The 17118-nt window shown below is 39.2% G+C and overlaps 2 protein-coding genes across 4 annotated transcripts in view; one reads left to right on the top strand and one right to left on the bottom strand.

Annotated features, from left to right (window-relative positions):
- Positions 1–480: 480 nt before the first annotated feature.
- On the bottom strand, positions 481–14499 carry FANCB (FA complementation group B). 2 transcript variants are annotated; one of them, XM_056488633.1, is made up of 9 exons: positions 14369–14499; positions 12085–13124; positions 10935–11087; positions 10333–10422; positions 6601–6729; positions 5625–5791; positions 3139–3593; positions 2089–2326; positions 481–970 (listed from the first exon to the last, which is right to left on the bottom strand). In XM_056488633.1, the coding sequence occupies exons 2-9, from the start codon at positions 13015–13017 to the stop codon at positions 550–552; spliced, it is 2586 nt and encodes an 861-aa protein (XP_056344608.1). In that variant the 5' UTR covers positions 13018–13124; positions 14369–14499; the 3' UTR covers positions 481–549. The 2 variants fall into 2 exon arrangements, with proteins under 2 accessions (XP_056344608.1, XP_056344604.1); XM_056488629.1 differs by lacking the exon at positions 14369–14499 and adding an exon at positions 13908–13937.
- A 70-nt stretch (positions 14500–14569) lies between these two features.
- The window catches only part of MOSPD2 (motile sperm domain containing 2), a 32185-nt gene continuing 29636 nt past the window's right edge, over positions 14570–17118 (top strand). The window contains exons 1-2 of one of the 2 annotated variants that reach the window (XM_056488641.1): positions 14570–14681; positions 14895–14961. In XM_056488641.1, coding sequence (XP_056344616.1) covers positions 14673–14681; positions 14895–14961 — 76 coding nt within the window. In that variant the 5' untranslated portion in view covers positions 14570–14672. The remainder of the gene's footprint in view (positions 14682–14894; positions 14962–17118) is intronic. The other variant, XM_056488649.1, reaches the window with a different exon arrangement.

Here is a 17118-nt window from a genome sequence, read left to right on the forward strand (position 1 = left end):
AATACTCCATAAATCTGAGGGTGGACTCCAGAAGACAGGGCTGAAAGGTATAGTTTTATTCCTCAAGTGGTAGCACTAGAAATTATTTAAAAGGTTTGACATATCATGAAGATAAACTGCCTCTTCTTTGAATTTGTCCAACTCCATACTCAAATTATGAATTACAATTGGTTTTTTAACTTGGATCCCTTCTAAACCTCCTTTAAGATTTCTAAAAAAAGCTTACATTTTACATGTGTAGAGAGTAATCTTTCAAGTTCAATAGAACTCTTTTGAAGAGTACACACATTTTTTCAAAAATAGTTTTTTTATAGTCCAAAAGTTATGATTTTGGAGTAGGAATTTTTAGAAAATACCTTAAAATACATTTTCAAAATCTTTAATATTAAATTCTTCCAATAATCATCAGTTAAAATACCACTATTTACCAGTGGAAACAACACAGAAGTGCTATAGAATACAAAGCACTATAAGCACCCATGAAGATATAAATATTTAATGGTATAACTTTAATAAATTTTTTTTCAAAATAAATTTAGTCAATAGTTTCTAGGACTTGGCCAGTCTCCACACAGTCATATCTGAACTGAGCTGAGCTTCTGCTATTTTCAAAGCAATTTTCTGGTACAGGGCACCATTCATGGTTTGGTTCATACTTCTGACACTCTCTTCCCGCTCGTTCTGAAACTTCTTTCTGAATTGCTGGACTCCCTCCTCAGTGTCCAGTAAAGAAGTCACAGGAGCATTATTGATTTTCTTGCCAGACTCATTCTCCCATGTCAAGCTGTTTTCAGCTTTAGTTTCTTTTAAGAAAAGAGAATTCTTCAAGGTGAGCATTTCCTTTTCCAGAGCCAGTGCTAACTGCTCAGTAAGTACTTCTTTGCTCCCAGATCTCAGGAGTTTTACACTGCAGCTTGGAGGGAGAGCTCTAGTAAGGCTGTGAAGGCACTGGAACAAGACAGTCAGATTTCTGTAAAATAAAATGATGATGGTGTCAAAAAAAAGTATACTCTGTAGTTTCCACCTATCACAGAAATATCCTAGCCAGATAAAAGATTAATCCAAACACAAGAATAAAAGGTACAGAAAATAGAATCACAGCCCACAAACATGGGGCTCAGTAACTATTTAGAAAATGTGATCAAAAGTGCATAGTACCAAGTAAAATCACTTTTCAAAAGGAAACAAAAGTCTTGAGATTAAAATTTAAAATTTTAAGAATTTATTGGTTGATTGCTTAAACATTTCAGCCTTTCGTCTTATATAAAAGAAATCAACTCCTAATTTGAGGAAAAGACTGAACCTCATCAAAAAATACACTCTTAACAGTTACACCTTTTTTTCTTTTAGCTTGAACTCTTCAAAACAGCAATATTTGTTAATATTCCAGAAGTACTTTTTATGTTATAAGCCTTATCCAGCTAAGTTATAAATTATGGCAGTATTACTATTACTTAACCTGGTTTAGGAAATATTTGTCAAAGAATCTGCATAAGAAAGGAGATCAGTGAGATGCTTCAGATCATTTCCATTACATAATCATGGTAGATAGAAAATAACTATAGCAGAAACATTTACAAAATGAGACTACATTTATATTGCAATAATAAACTAAAAAATGACCTAGCAATAAACTTAAATTAAATTTAACTTGGGGCTTGTGGTTTGATTGTTTTTTTGTTTTAATATTAATATAGAAATATTTAATATTTAAAGTTTGTTTTTTTAAATTAGCACCCATTGAAGAAAAAAAATTACACATTATACTAAGAATAACGTAAGAAAAAATAATATAAAGTTATGATGCAGCAAAATGAAGAGAAGGAGTAGAACCAAGCCGATATTAATGGAGACTAGACTTATTTCCAATTCAATGTTCCAGTCTGTACAAAATTAAACAACTCAGTTCAGGTTCTGCCATAGTTCTGATCTGAAAACAGGTCTGTTATTGGTGATTGCTATCATAACACACTTGCAGCCTACTGGTTTTTCAGCTGCTGCTTATGGTACCAGTAAGAAACAGCAAAATAAGATAAAAAAGGGGTGTATAGAAGATCAATATAAGCTATGCTTTTCAAGTGATTTTACCTGCAAAATATTGTTAGAACTCCTTCAAATGGATTTTTCAGGGCCCAATTAAAAATTGTACCATGGACATTTCCTGCTTTATGACAGAATATGTTGTCCTGGCATTCCTTAAATGGGGTGCACTCCATTTCTCCCAGTAACCATGATCTGACTGGAGTCAATGTGCAGTCACAAGACACAATCTGAAAGGAGAATCTGACAGACACTGCAAGGACAGCAAGTATATCTTGAATGGAACCTGCAAAAAATACAGTAAAAAAAGGTAGTTGAACTCAATACGTTGATCATGCTGCATGCATTAAATGAGCTTTAATTCTTGGCTCATACTCCCAGTTTTTTGTGAAGGATTTGCACCCGACTTCAGGCATTTTTTGGCAATTTTCTTCTCACCTAAATTCTTATCCCTGCTTCTGTCAAGCGAAACAGCTGATTAATAGAGCACCACCAATTTAATGAAAGCTCTTCAGATAAACATCACCTTGCCAAAAGAAGGCTATTAATAGCCTCCTGTAATAGGAAGATGACATGTTGGCTTTAACAGTGACACAGAATTAAAGGAAGAAAAATTTTAATTTATTGCAAACAATAAAAAGGATATTTCATTGCTTGAGCAAAAGCCCAGTTCAAAATCAATCAGGAATATTAAAATAAATGAAATTAAGTTACCTTAATATACATGTAGATGAGGAAGAGCTTCAATTATTTTGGTATTATTTAAGAGGTAGTAGTATGTCCAAAAAAACCTTTTGGATCTAATTACAGTATCTTATTTATAGAAAAAACATAGGCTTCAGCATTCTGTACTCAAACTTATCTTCAAAATTATCCTTTCCAGATACCCTTCAGCACCAATGCCAGCCAAACCTTACAGCAATCAACTAAACTATTTTTTCCATTTTGAAAACTGTTCCATCTCCTATTTCACTCAGCTTTAATTCCCAAAAGGTCTGTGAAGTTTGTGTTCAGAGAAACTTAGCCTGGCATCATCTAGACTAAATGGAAGAATCAAATATATACATTAATAAATCCAAGGTATATAAATCCATTTACCTGTACAGTAACTATTTTCCCTTAGCATCTTCACTGAGTATCTGCCATTTGAAATATCTTCCAGATTTAACAAAATTTTCCCACAGAGAACAGCAATCTTTTTGCTCTGCTGTAAACTGTCATTCTGATGGTTTTGCTTGCTGGCATGCAGAAGAACTACACAGCACACACGATGAAATGCCAAGAGTGGTGAAAGGCTGGTGACAGCAGTGACTGTCTTTGCTCCATCCAGCTGAATCCTTGAGGATCTCGTAGGAAACTCTCCTTTCAGATCACTCTTGCTATGCAAGTCCAATTTCATCTTTTTTGGAGGAGGTTCAATTTGACTTGAGGAGACTGCCAATGCTGAGAAGGCTTTGTTCAGCTTAATGATTTTACTTTGACACTTGATAATTGGAGAAATCGAAGAGAAATCTTGATCCATCACTAAAGATAAACTGACATCACTCAGTGACCTGTGAAAATCCATACAATGTGACTGCACTCCCAGTTCACATTTTAGCCTTCTGACAAATAAACACAACCCTGCAGATGTGTACAGACATTTAAGACTATTTCAGATTAAGTCATAGACTTTGCAAAGAGGCTAAGTCCTTCACATGACTGTTTCATATAAACTGAGTACTCATATTTCTCAAAATGCAGATTGAATTTTCAAAGAGCTTCTAGGAGTTAGATGCCTCATTTCAACCAAAAGTATTTAGATGTTTAACTCAGCTAGAAAAAGCTGAAAATTCTATGTAACCTATAAAGATACTCTATGACATTTATGGATTATTTTTTAAAGATTTTACTTTTTTTTAATAAAGAACTGCGGAAAATAAAAATTCTGCCCTTTTGAGGACCAGAAGCTCTTCTGATAGTCTACATTTTTATAGATATTCAAACAAAATTGAATGAAGAATAAAATAAAAGGTTTAAGATACTATTACTTTGAATATGCAGCAATTACCTGAAAGGTATGAAGTACTTTATTTATTCAACACAGGGCTCTTTCAATGAAATCCTATTATTACTGTTCCAGATCCTCTCTCAGTGAATATATAACTCTGTCAATCAATTCAATCTCAAGATGTCACTGTCTTATGAATGTCTAATTTTCTTTACAGAGAAGTATTACCACTTCATAATGCAATTGATGTTACCACTGCAATCTTGCTTTAGTAGGAAGCACAAAAATAATCAGAAAGAATTCCAGTGTTGGGGTTGGAGATAAAGCAAGTCCTTTTCCCCAAAAACACAGGCTGCTGAACAAAGTACTGAACTGGAGCTCAGAAGACCCAAGTTCTGCTGCTGGCCTGCCAGGAAACCTTGGACAAATGGCTTCTCCACAGATATTTTCTCAACTGCAAAAATGGGAGAGGGCTAGATTGCTGCTGGCTTTTAAAATCTGCTGAAGATCTCTGAAGTTACACAGGAATTAAGCATTTCACTTTAACAAAAAAAAAAAAAAAAAGCAAAGGCATCATCAAAGCTTAAAGAACAAACACTAAAAAGGCAAAAAACAACCTTTTGCCTCAGTGGCTCTTAAGAGAGGATGTCAAGAGGATGAGGTCAACTTTCTTGTAAAGTTACTGCAATCTGGCAGTTGAGAAAGAGTTTAGCCACAGCTACAGCAGAATGGCCAGAGGGCCTAACAGGTCAGCTCCCTCACAACCCCCTGAATGGTTTTCAGTGGCTTCAGTCTTTGAGCTCAGCCTAACACAGACTCAGCTAAACTGCCTGTGGGAACATGGGTCAAAAGATAAGTTCTGACTCCACCAAAGTTTACATAATTCACGTTGCAATTTTATATTTTATGTAATCCCCTTTTTTCACACTGTTTCAACTTAGTTCCTGCTCTGTAAGGGAAAATGACATAAGTAGTATTTACAACTAGAACTAAGTAACTAAAATAAATAGAACAAATAATTTTAAAGATGATTAAAAAGAAATTATTTTGAAGGTTTAAGTATTGTATGGCTGATTGTTCCACAAAATTTTCACAAAATACAAGCTTTGATTAGATACTTGACTAGAAGAGCTCAATTCAAAAGCTAAGTATTAATTAGTTAGTAAAAGAATTTAATATATTTTCTTTTGTGCTTCTTGAAGCAAATCAATTATGAATGGCAAGTAGCTAACAGTAAAGCATCAGGAACTAAACTAAGACAGAGCTTTATTTACAACACATACTGATATTAGCATTGCTATGTCAATATGGACTATAAAGAGCCATAATTTTTGTCAAAGAAAACTTTTGTAAAAAGCCTCCAGTAATATTGCAATTATCCTCACACAACTGATTTCTGGCTGTATAATGCATTTTTCAGTGCAGTGCTAGAGAGCAAGGAAGCAGTAGCAAGAATACTGCCAAAGGCACATTTTAAACATTTTATATACAGATGATCAAAATGAGGAAGTGCAAATTTTCTGCAGAGCTTAACCAACATATTTATTTTCTATAAAACTATCAATGAAATTATTAGATAAGTGTATATACTCACGAATAAAATGATTCTGTTAGTTTCACTCCAACTACCAGGCTGTCACCCACTACACGCTGCCACAATTCTTCTGTGATGTGCTCTGGGACTTCAGACACCAATGATGCCACTTTAGTAAGAGAATCAGGAGGATTTTCTACATCATCCCAGAGAGAGACAAGGCCTTCCTTACAGAAAAATACAGTTTTTAGATAAATTAAGTAGAGATACTGGTTTTTTTTATACTGCATTACTTTGTGTTTTGCTACAAGAGACTGCTGGAGGAGCTTTTAAGATACATTAAATGAAAGATATATATAACTAGTTTATTCTTTACAATAAATAGAACTGAATTTTCTTAAAACACATTATATCATCATATAAAGTACACCCTATTCTCTCCTTGTAAAAATCACACGTCAAAATCCTGACCTGTCATACAATTAATTGTCCAAAGATTTAAGATGCTAGAATTCATATTATTGCATTTAATTGCTCAATATTTTGTTGTCCAAACCTAGAAAACTTGAAAGATATCACAACAGTAACTGAAAGGGAGATAACTCCATCACCTTCTCAGCCCACAGTTCACTCTGCCCCCATTATAAAATCAATTTTGCTCACATAGTTCTATGACAACTCCCTTTTTGTAATATGTGAGATTACAGACAGATATTCAATATCATCTCGGCAACTGTGCCAATTAGAGCTGTACACTCCCTTTGTGTTTGTCACTAACTCTGTTAGAGGTTACTCCTCCATACCACTCAGTTGTCAGGAGGTATTGTGCACATCAATTTCAAGCAGAAACAACTAAATTTACTCCTAACTACATAGATTGGCAAGTTAAGAAAATTAACCAGACTTAAAAAGCAGATTAACAACTTTTGATAGTGGCAACCCCTACAGGTGAAAGTGGTAAGTGATTAAGAGCAGCACCCTCCACAAATAGCTTGGCAGAATTCAGAAGTGATCTGGCCCATCTCCTGCATTTTACCTCTTTTGAGTTTGGTAGAATATGGGTTCTTTCTTCAACAAGATCTATCAATGCTCTGCAAGACTCAAGAATAACCCTCTTTTGGAGTCCTAAATGCTGCTGTAGCTCTCGAACAGAAGTCCAACCAGCCTGTAAAAAATAATCATTAGACTACTGCACATAAGAAAGGATATTTATTAAAGGTATCAAATATCTATTCACCTTTCCATTTTTATGCGAGAATCACAAATAACTTTGTGATTTTCAAAAAATGTTCAAGTCAGGCTACTCTATTTTTAAAATATGAATCTCAGAATCTTGGTAGAGTTTAAGATAAATATTAAGGTAAACTTAACCAAATTACATAGATATTCAGATATATTTCTGTAGATAACTTTCATTATTAATCCTGCTTCACTTTTTCATGGATAGCAGTTTCATTTTCTTCTTAAGATTTGTATTGATTATTGGTCAAGTAAATATATTGAAGAGTTGACAAATATGCAAGCAGACACATATTGGCTGTGTCTCTGTTAAACAAAACACAATGAAAAAATCCAAGGCAAACCAACCAAAAAAAATCCACAAACCAAGCAATAAAGAAAAAAAAAAAAAAAAAAAAGCATGCCACCTTCTCAGGTTTTAAGAAAGCTCCTCAAAAGCTATTATCTGGAAAGCAAGATCCTCGGAAGTCAAATGGTGTCAAGGAGAGAACAAACTCAACCCTGGAATGCAAAACCAAACTTTCCTCTTCCCCATTCCCTTAGAAAATCCCCCCAAACACATAAATCCATTATAAGCGTGGAAAAAAAAGCAGTTCTTGTGATGTCCTCTGCTCCAGCTGCAATGGCAAAGGGCATTTAGACCAACAGAACTCTAAGCCATCATTTACTCCCAATGGAGCCAACTCCTGAATAAACAATTGAGAACCAGAAAACAAATGGGGAAGCACAGATGGGGAAGCAGTCAAAATGGCCCAACACTCACTGTTGTGTGCTTGCTGACCAATCTGGTTTTGCAAGCCCTTTTTCCTTCTAAAGCCACACAAGAAAAAGACCTGAATTCTACCATATAGCAAACCCAAGACTGGGTTGTGTCCCCCCATCAACCCTCTGTCACAAGTGACAGGCACATCCTTTCTGCTATATGCCAAGATGTACTGCACTACAAGCATCAGTAGGAGTTACAAGTTTGGTGCTGTGAAACTAAGAAAATAAAACCAGATCACCTTAGAAGACAAAATAAACCTGAACATAAAAATAAGGCAGTGCAAAGCCAAAGACAATAGAGCTGTGAGTAAATCCAGAATTATAGCCTTTACAAAACTGTCAAGTAACAGAGGGGAGAATAGACCAGTGGACATAAAGACACTTCTTTATCTCTGCCAAAACAATCAACTAAAACCAAGAGAAGCCCTGTAACCTCAGCTGTTGCAATGTACCTGCAGTATTCTGCCAAAGGATGTCATCTTCAGAAGACACCAAAACACATGTTGAAGTGAAAAAAAAAACTTCAAAGGAGAAAAAAACTGGATTCAGGCTCAAAATAGTGTATAAAATATAAACATAGAACAATTCAAAATTGCTCAAGCTGATCTATTTTTCAATTTCACTGCCTCCAAAATGCAGTTTATATACATTACTGTGTATAACTTAAAAGGAACTTACTTATACAGTAGGCTATAATTCATTCTTGCCAAAGATCTCACGTGGTTAAGAAAACAGCTGTGCAGATGTGAAACAAGGGTTAAGCAGCAAGCATGAAAAAGGGCTGCATCTGCTATTTCATTATGCTCCAAAACATAAGATTCCATGGAGACTGTGAAAACTTGATTTGATTGCAAATTTCTAGAATACCTGAATTTTGATGATAAATATCAAGAGGCATCACTTCAAGACTAAATAACCTTTGAAAATTCCCAAGCTAAGCAGAACTCATGCACTATTGCTTCAAAACAAGCATCCTTGAAATTCAATTATACATCAGATTACAAAAGCCAGCAAGAGTACTTCACTGTTCAGCAAATATAATACAGAACAATGGGGATTTCAACAAGGAAGCAAAAGTGAGGTCAAAAAGAAATATCTGCACCTACTTCCAAATTCATCAGATTGACAATTTCAAAAATCTACAGGATTAAAGCACAGTAAATTTCCAACTGCTTACAGTGCTTGTGCTACTAGTATGTGGCTTTGAAAATCAGAGATTAAAAATATCTAAAAGCACAGAAATATAAGGTCTTAGGAAAGATTCTGTGTCTGTAAGAACTGTACCAGCATATGATAGAACATCCAGACAGTGGCTTGTTTCCAGCAGAACCAGTAGAAAGTGCAAACCAGATTATTCATTTGATCCTGACACAGATTCACAGAGCTGTACAGCTGGAAGCCAGTTGGTGTATTAAAAGAACAAAGTTATAGAACAAAGAACATACAGCTGTCAATGGCAGGGTGCACAACCTTCATTACAAGAGTGAAAGGAGCAGCCAATAAGAGACAGAAACTAATTTCTGTTTTGTAGAAGAGTAATGTAATGAGTAGGGCAAGAATGCAGCACTGAAGTCAGTTTTAAAATATGACTGTCCAAGAAGAAAAAAAAATGCAGAAACAGAAAGATGCCTTTGGAAGGAAGATTACATTTCTGCATTTTAAAGCCTAACATGCAAACTTTAAAAAAGGTAGGATTGGAAGGGACCTCAAGAGGTCCTTAAAACTAATCCACCTTCTATTTTCTTAGCTTTCTATGAGGGGAAAAAATATTTTGTCCATTGTTCTCCAAAAAGGTTTTATTTTTTGGATGATGCACAATATCTCTTTAGATATCTTGATTGTCATTAGAACACGAATAGTCTTATTTTTCAGTCTTTTCATAATAAGTCCTTTTATTTATTTATTAGCTCATAAACCATTGCCAATTAATTTGCTTCATTTTTAAAGGCTGGAAATAAAACTGTCACAATACCCTACTTATTTTTCACTAAGTGAAAATGACAGGAATAATTACCTCAGATCTCGTCTTTAAAGCGCCCTTAGCAAACTAACAATAGCCCCACGTCATTGACTTAGTATTAGATTCATGTTCTCCCCTAAAGCTTTTTTTTTCTTAAGTAATCCCCCTATTTGTTAATTATTACCCATTTGGTGTAAGCTAATACATACACTGCCAAAACACTCACATTGGTGAGCATGCTGGGTGGGAAACTCCAGCAAGTTTCCACCAGTTTGTTTTATAAATGATGCCAGTTAAAAGAAGGATACATTTTAGCTTTACCTACAGCACTTTTCAAAATTATCCTTATAAAACCACTAGTAACAGAAGCACGAACACCAGAAGGTGGTGAAATAACCATCACCACCAATTTGAGCAAATACACTCACTGGGAACCTGCCACTGCATCAACTGAAAGTTACATATGTAATGGGGAGCAAAAGAAGTGAACATTCTAATTCTTTTAAGCTGGTATTTAAACATGAGTAAAATGATTGCAAAGGAGCTCTGATAAGATAGCTTCAACATTATCTCAAACTTTTAATTAAAATTAAATTAGACCTCTACAATTACCTAAATGCACTTATAATGACAGAGAACTGAAACACTACCACTGATCCAAGAATAAATACTTAACCATATTGCTCTTTTCCCTGAACCACTTTTTCAATAATAACAATATCATTAACCTCATCCTTTAGATAATGCAATGACACAGAACAGTAATTTATAGAAAACATGGAGGCAGAACTATTGAGTACAAACCTGTAATCTTGTTTCAAGGGCTCGGACAGTAAGCAAACCATTCTCTTGCAATCCTTCTGCAGCAGGAGCATGTTTATAATTGATACCACTCTGAAAGGAAAAAAACAAAACCAAAACCCTGAATGAATTAAAGAGCTGAAAGTAAGGTACAGGCTACTACATAGCATTATAAAAATCTGGGGGGAAATATAGCAAGCCAGGAGAATCACAGTATGTCTTTTAAAAGAAAAATCCTATTATCTGAAAGCAATTAGAATTTGATAGTACATAATGGAAAGATCCAATTATGAGAAGATAATTAACGAGCACTATGGCCTGAATTAAATTAAGTGTTCTTAGCCAAAAGGTAAGCATTGAAACAAAACTATGAGAAGCATTTTCAACTGCATTAATTTCCCAACAGAACATTGATACAATCACAGAACCAAAATAATGTCTTCAGATAATTTAAGATTAGAGTAAGAAATATTATATTCAAACTTCAGGGCATTTCATAGCACACATCCAATTTTACTTTGCATCAATACTTTAATGATTTGTTGAGGTTTTCTTAATTTAGTAAGCACAGACTGAGTAGCTGAGAAAAGGCAAGCTCAACTTACTGCATAGTTGACCTCCCCAAGATCTGTTATTTTGAATGTACTTAACACCTCTGTACTGGAGTCATCCTCAAAAAGCAGTAACAGCTGCTCACTTCCAGAGCTAATAAAATCATCCACCAGAACACACTTTACTTTTTGCCATTTGGAAGCCACCTACAGTAGAAGAGATTTTAAAATACATTTATTAGAATAAATTTTGCATTTGAGATCCCATTTTGGTGAAGCTTGCTCTCCATTAAGAGGGAACCTATTCATTTGTGTGAAATACAGTAACATTTAGAATTTTTAAGCTCTAACTCTCACCCCATTATTTAGAGCCTATGAAACTCTGATAAAAATTAGCCATTTCTATTTAAAGATCACTTTCCAGATTACAGGTCACAGAGAAGATGACAACTTTTCAGTATTCAAACAGCTAAACATTGTAACATTTATTTAGAAGCAGTACTACTTGAAGACCAGTTAAAGGTATTATACCTTTGACATTGAGAAATATCTTTGTTTCACAACAGACTTAAACATGTTTGAAAGTTAAAGACAATTTTTTATAATAATGCCAGCAACTAAACAGTACAAGTTTTTATTTCCTGACTTATACATGTCTTCATGTCAGGAAAGACAAAACCCTAGCAGAAACTTGGTCTCTCCTAATTTTAGGAAGCAATAGCAATGCCTTTTCTTGTCATTTTCATAAAACAGCATTTTTCAGAAACAACTTTTGTTATTAGGAATTAAGGTCCAAAAAGGTTTGATGTTCCAATGAATAGCCTGTACATTGCAATATTATGAGGTTACTTCTAACACAAATCCTCCAGGCACACTCATAACTGCATTACAACTTCAAAACTGCACTACAATTTCAAGTTTTCACACTACAGCAGTTTTCAATTAGCAACAGAAGCTTTGGTCAGATTCATAAACGTATTACTAAATGAGAGAAAACCCAGATTCATTTTCAGCTATATAAGCAAGCAACAGAAGCAAAACAATGTCATACTTTAGACAGGTTATTTTACCAGCAGCAACAATAATAAACAAACAAGAAGTCTAAAGAACTTAAACATGCAGGTTTTCAGTTAGAGGACTTCCAATAATATATACAAAAAAGACTACAGTGAAATAGAGCCAAATAGTTTAAAGCCACCAGTACCTGTAAGCTGTCTCTCCTCTGTACAACACAGCTGTTTCCAGAGGCAAAAGACACAACAAATAGCAAATCGTTGCTACGGGTTAGAGCTGGTTGTACTGAACATGGCTTTTCGTAAGGAAGCTCACAAACACCTTTAGGGGCACCATTTTGGAACCAAACAAGCTGGTTCTTGTGGGTTATGGCAACAAGTGATATTTGGAGCTGTTGTTTCAATCTCTCACTCTTGCAGACGTAGACAGAAGATACCACCCTGCTGTAAGCATGAGGCATGAAGCATGTGCCAGACAACGTTCTCTGTGTTTGAATTGTGTATCCAAAGAACTCACTGCCCCAGATGGTTCTGTCTGAAACAGAAAACCCATCTGGATCTTCAGTCTCTGGCAGGCAAGCAGTTCTCACCCCTAAGACAACAGTGCCTTCACCCACAATTTCACCTGTCCACACTACAGAAGAGAGCTGAACAGGAGCACTTTGAACCACGCATGTGTTGGAAGAGATGTAGAACAGCTTGTTGGCATGTCTCCACAACAATGATGGGCCAGCAAACAACCTGATGTCTTCTTTCAGCTCGTAATCCAATCTAAAATAAAAGGATGGCTCAAATTGGTTTGAGCTGTGAAGCAGCAATAAAAAGTATTTGATATTGTTCCGTTTTTTCTGCTTCATCAAAATGCAGGGAAGAACAATTCCTGTTCTGGAATCCGTCGTGCAGCTACAACAAATCATTTCAATTTTTGAGTGACTGGCTCCCATGCTGAATATTCCAGAAGACTTCTGAACAAACACTTTAGTGTCTCTGTTGAATGCCATCCTTCTGACACATAAATTTATTGTTTTACTGTCTGCTTCCTCTGAATGCTTTGGTTTTGACAACTGAAATACAAGGACTTCACCATTGTAGGACAAGAACTGATCTTGCTCACTCAGAAACATCTTGATTTATCTTCATGTGTATTCCTCTATAAGAAAATCATATGTGTCTGTACTTCTGTCAGGCTTATTTCTTTGTGGAAACTTTAACCTTTTCAGGCATTTTCCATCTACAAAAGCAAGTAAGAAAAAAAATTAAATTGTTTTGGGACTAGCTGAACTGAATAACTTAATAACTATGCGCTGCAAAGCAATAATACAGAAAAATTTGAGAATGAGGCCAGTAAGTGCTTTAACCACATAGATTAATAATGAAGTTAAACAACTTTGTACTGAGAGATTTAAGTAACAGAAACATTTCAGAAACGTTTATTTACCAAAGTATGAATTATCAGGTTATCAACAGCTGCACGGCATAATATAAACTGATAGAAACCAAAGCACACAGTCATAATTCGTGTGATTGCATTGAAGATGTCAGCACCATAAATATACTGAGCAGACTGAAAAGGAGCAATGCTTTGAATTCTCAAATTAAAGAGCCTTCTCTCGGACATAGTACTTATTAGCAGCTATTTTGTTAAAATTATAAGGCCTCGAAGGAGAAATTTCTCTGAAGAAGCATCCAGGGATTCTGCGGCCAAGCAGACTCCCTCTCTGCCCAGAGAAGGCCCCGGGGACCCCGAGGGAACCGCAGCCGTCTCACCAAGCTTCACCCAACTTGCGGGTCCCGCAGCGACGGCCCTGTCCCGGCTCAGGCCGCGGTACGGCCGGGCCCCGCGGGCTCCCGCACAGGGAGCGGCTGCGGGCACGGGCAGCGGCCGGCGGGGCCGTGCCGCGCTTCCCGCCGGGGCCTCTCCCCGCTGCTCCCGGCCGGGCTCTCCCCTCAGTCCCCATGCCGTACCGCCGTGCACCGGCCAGGTCTCCCCGCTCAGTCCCCGGCAGTGCCGTACCTCAGTCCCCGGCCAGGTCTCTCCCCGCAGTCCCCATCAGTGCCGTACCGCAGTCCCCGGCCAGGTCTCTCCCCTCAGTCCCCGGCCAGGTCTCTCCCCGCAGTCCCCGGCCAGGTCTCTCCCCGCAGTCCCCGGCCAGGTCTCTCCCCGCAGTCCCCGGCCAGGTCTCTCCCCGCAGTCCCCGGCCAGGTCTCTCCCCGCAGTCCCCGGCAGTGCCGTACCGCAGTCCCCGGCCAGGTCTCTCCACTCGGTCCCCGGCCGTGCCGTACCTCAGTCCCCGGCCAGGTCTCTCCCCGCGGTCCCCGGCAGTGCCGTACCTCAGTCCCCGGCCAGGTCTCTCCCCGCAGTCCCCAGCAGTGCCGTACCTCAGTCCCCGGCCAGGTCTCTCCCCGCAGTCCCCGGCAGTGCCGTACCGCAGTCCCCGGCCAGGTCTTCCCCCTCAGTCCCCGGCAGTGCCGTACCTCAGTCCCCGGCCAGGTCTCTCCCCTCAGTCCCCAGCAGTGCCGTAGCGCAGTCCCCAGCCAGGTCTCTCCCCTCAGTCCCCGGCAGGGCCGCGCCGCCGTTCCCGGCCGGCCGGGCCGCTCCGAAGCTCCCGCCGCGGGGAGCATGACGGGAGCGCGGCGGGGGCGGGGCCGGGGGCGGGGCTTTCGGCCGCCGGTCTCGCTGCGGCCCCGCCCCCCGCGCGCCGCTCCATCCCCTTTCCCGCCGCTCCTCGCGCTGCCGGAGCCGCCTCAGTGCGGGCGGCGCGGGCGGACCCGCTGGATCATGGCTGAGGTGAGTCCCTGTGCCCCTGTCCCCTCACTGCCGCCTTCCTAACACCTTCCTGCCCGCCCGCCTGCCGGGTGTCCTCTCCCCAGCCGCCGCCCGCAGCCCTCGGGGTTGGCGGTCTGGCGGGACGGGTGGCCGGGCCCTGCCGTACAGGTGAGGGTCTGGGGCTCCGGCCTTTCCCTTCCTTTCACGGGCCTCCTGTTCCTTGTTTCCCTTCAGCAGCGGCAGGACAAGGCGGCGCTGATCAGCGAGACCCGGCGGCGTTTCGAGGCGGAGTTCCTGCCAGGTGAGCTGGGAGCGGTGGGTGCCGGCTCTGGGACTTGTCCGTGTCGCTTTTCCTCCCGGGGGCCGGGTATCCCGCTTTCCTGAGCCTGGGAGCGTCTGTGCCTGTTCGCAGAATCGGCTGGGTCGGAAAAGGCCTCCGAGATCATCGAGGCCAACCTGTGGCTGAACCTGTCAGCCTGCCCTCGGCACTGAGTGCCACATCCAGTCTCTCCTTAAACACCTCCAGGGACGGCGACTCTGCCACCTCCCTGGGCAGCCCCTTCAAATATCTAATCTCTTAGTGTAAAGAATTTCTTCCTTCTGTCCAACCTGAGCTTTCCCTGGTGCTCGTGGGGTGTCTGAAGCCACGGAAGGCTGCAATGCACAGCAGGTTTCTGTGCTGGCTCTCGGTCTGCTGGGTCTCTGTCCTGGGCTGCAGGATGTGTTGGGGCAGAGCTCTCGGTCGGTCCTTTTCTCTGCAGGTGTGTTTGGTTGGCTGGAGAGGTGGACTGGGACATTGCTGTGCTTTGGGCAGGTGGGCAGGGAAGGTGGAAGGGTGGCATTCTGACCTCGTGAGTTTATCAAAGAGTTGTTTTTCTGGAGTAACTTGCACTTGAAATTCATGCAGGCCATAATTAAGATCATGCTGCATGTCCAACTCGTTCTTAAGTGCAGCTACATTTAAACTTGTAAATAAAGGCTGGGAGATGCTGGGGATGCCCAGGGGAGAGGGAAGACTAGGGTAAGCCTAGAGTGGTTTCCTTTTATTTCATGGTTGATTTGCATTGCTTGTGTTGCAAGAATGTAGAGTATGCTAACAATTGCAGTAAGCAGTATATTTCATTGTGACTATCTAGAGACTTCCTACTAAAATATACTTCTATGCAATTTTAAAGAAAATACAGTAAAAGTCTAGTAGTTGTGTTGCCTGCATCTCCTTTAATATCAGCCTCAGTTCTGCAAATAAATGCCTCAGTTTGATGTTTCTGATCAGTAACTTGCTATCTATCACTTTTATGGAAGGGTTACATGCTTCTTCATTGGCTTCACTGTAGTGAGCTGGAACATGCTTTTGGAAAACTTTGAAGGCCTTGAGGGTGGTACAACTTTGTCTCATGTTTACTCTGCTAGCTTTCATAAAGGAGACTACTTTGGCCTTGGTTAGAGATCATCAGATTCCTGATGACAAAATTTATTAGCAAGTCTTGAAGTAGAGAGAGCTTATTTTACCATTTGATATTTCGAAGTGAAGAAAGATATCTTTGTAAAGCTCAGGCTTGAATGAGTGGAGGCTCATCTTAAATTCTAAATTTTTCTACCCCTTAATTTTTTTCAATTAGTGTGTGTTTTCATATGGTAGGTGATTCAACTTACTTTGTGTTTTATTATCCCAGAGTCACACTCATAAATAATTATTTTGGAATGCCTAGAACTGCTCTGGGACAATGGCTGTGGAAAATGGGTGTTGCCCTTTCAGTTGATCTGCTGCTTAAAATCTTGAAATTGCACGAGTTTCTCTAGTTGTGATGATGTTTCTGTTGGGCTGGTTGATACAGCCATTAAAATAACTGAATACTGTTGCAAGGTAAACTGTAATCCTGTTTGCAGTATTTTGAACACTTTCTCAGTAAGCCCATTTTTGGGTCATGGCCCTTTCAAGAAAATAGGATTAAGACTTTTCTGAGTTTGTGTTCCTAAGACTCTGCCACAAATTTAGGAATGCCACAAGCAAATTAATGTTTTCATGACCACAATCAAGAGTGAAAACCACAGGATTTTAATTTCATACTGGTCTATCAGCATTTACTGTGTTTATTCTAAAATGTATTCTTTTATGCTTCGTAATCAAAGGAATGTGGGGTTGCATGTATGCAGACACCCTCAAACCTGTGACTTTGGGGTGTAAAGGTGCAAATGATTGCTTCATACCCAGGAATTTTAGTCTGCTTTCAAAACTAGGGATGCTGTCAGGCTACACCCAAACACTGATCCTAAACTGAACTAAAGTTTAGTAAACTAAACAGAAGTAAACAGAATTGTGGGCCTCTCCAGAGCAAACTTTATTCCATTTTTGGGTGAGCTACAGGTGTTAAAGTTGGAGAAAAGTTTTCAGGCAGTGTGTTTTGTTTTGGTTTTTGGGTTTTGGTTTGTTTTTGTTTTGTTTTTTTTTTTTTTTTTT

This window comes from Oenanthe melanoleuca, chromosome 1 (genome assembly GCF_029582105.1).
Source record: "Oenanthe melanoleuca isolate GR-GAL-2019-014 chromosome 1, OMel1.0, whole genome shotgun sequence".
NCBI classification, from domain to species: Eukaryota; Metazoa; Chordata; class Aves; order Passeriformes; family Muscicapidae; genus Oenanthe; species Oenanthe melanoleuca.

Excerpts from the sequence above, each read along its gene's own strand:
- FANCB (XM_056488633.1), bottom strand. The coding sequence starts at position 13,017 with ATGTTTCTGAGTGAGCAAGATCAGTTCTTGTCCTACAATGGTGAAGTC. Across the intron at positions 6,730-10,332 it reads CCCTTGAAACAAGATTACAG|GCTGGTTGGACTTCTGTTCG; the intron begins GTTTGTACTCAA and ends TATTTTTTACAG. Across the intron at positions 3,594-5,624 it reads CTAACAGAATCATTTTATTC|GTCACTGAGTGATGTCAGTT; the intron begins GTGAGTATATAC and ends GGATTTTCACAG.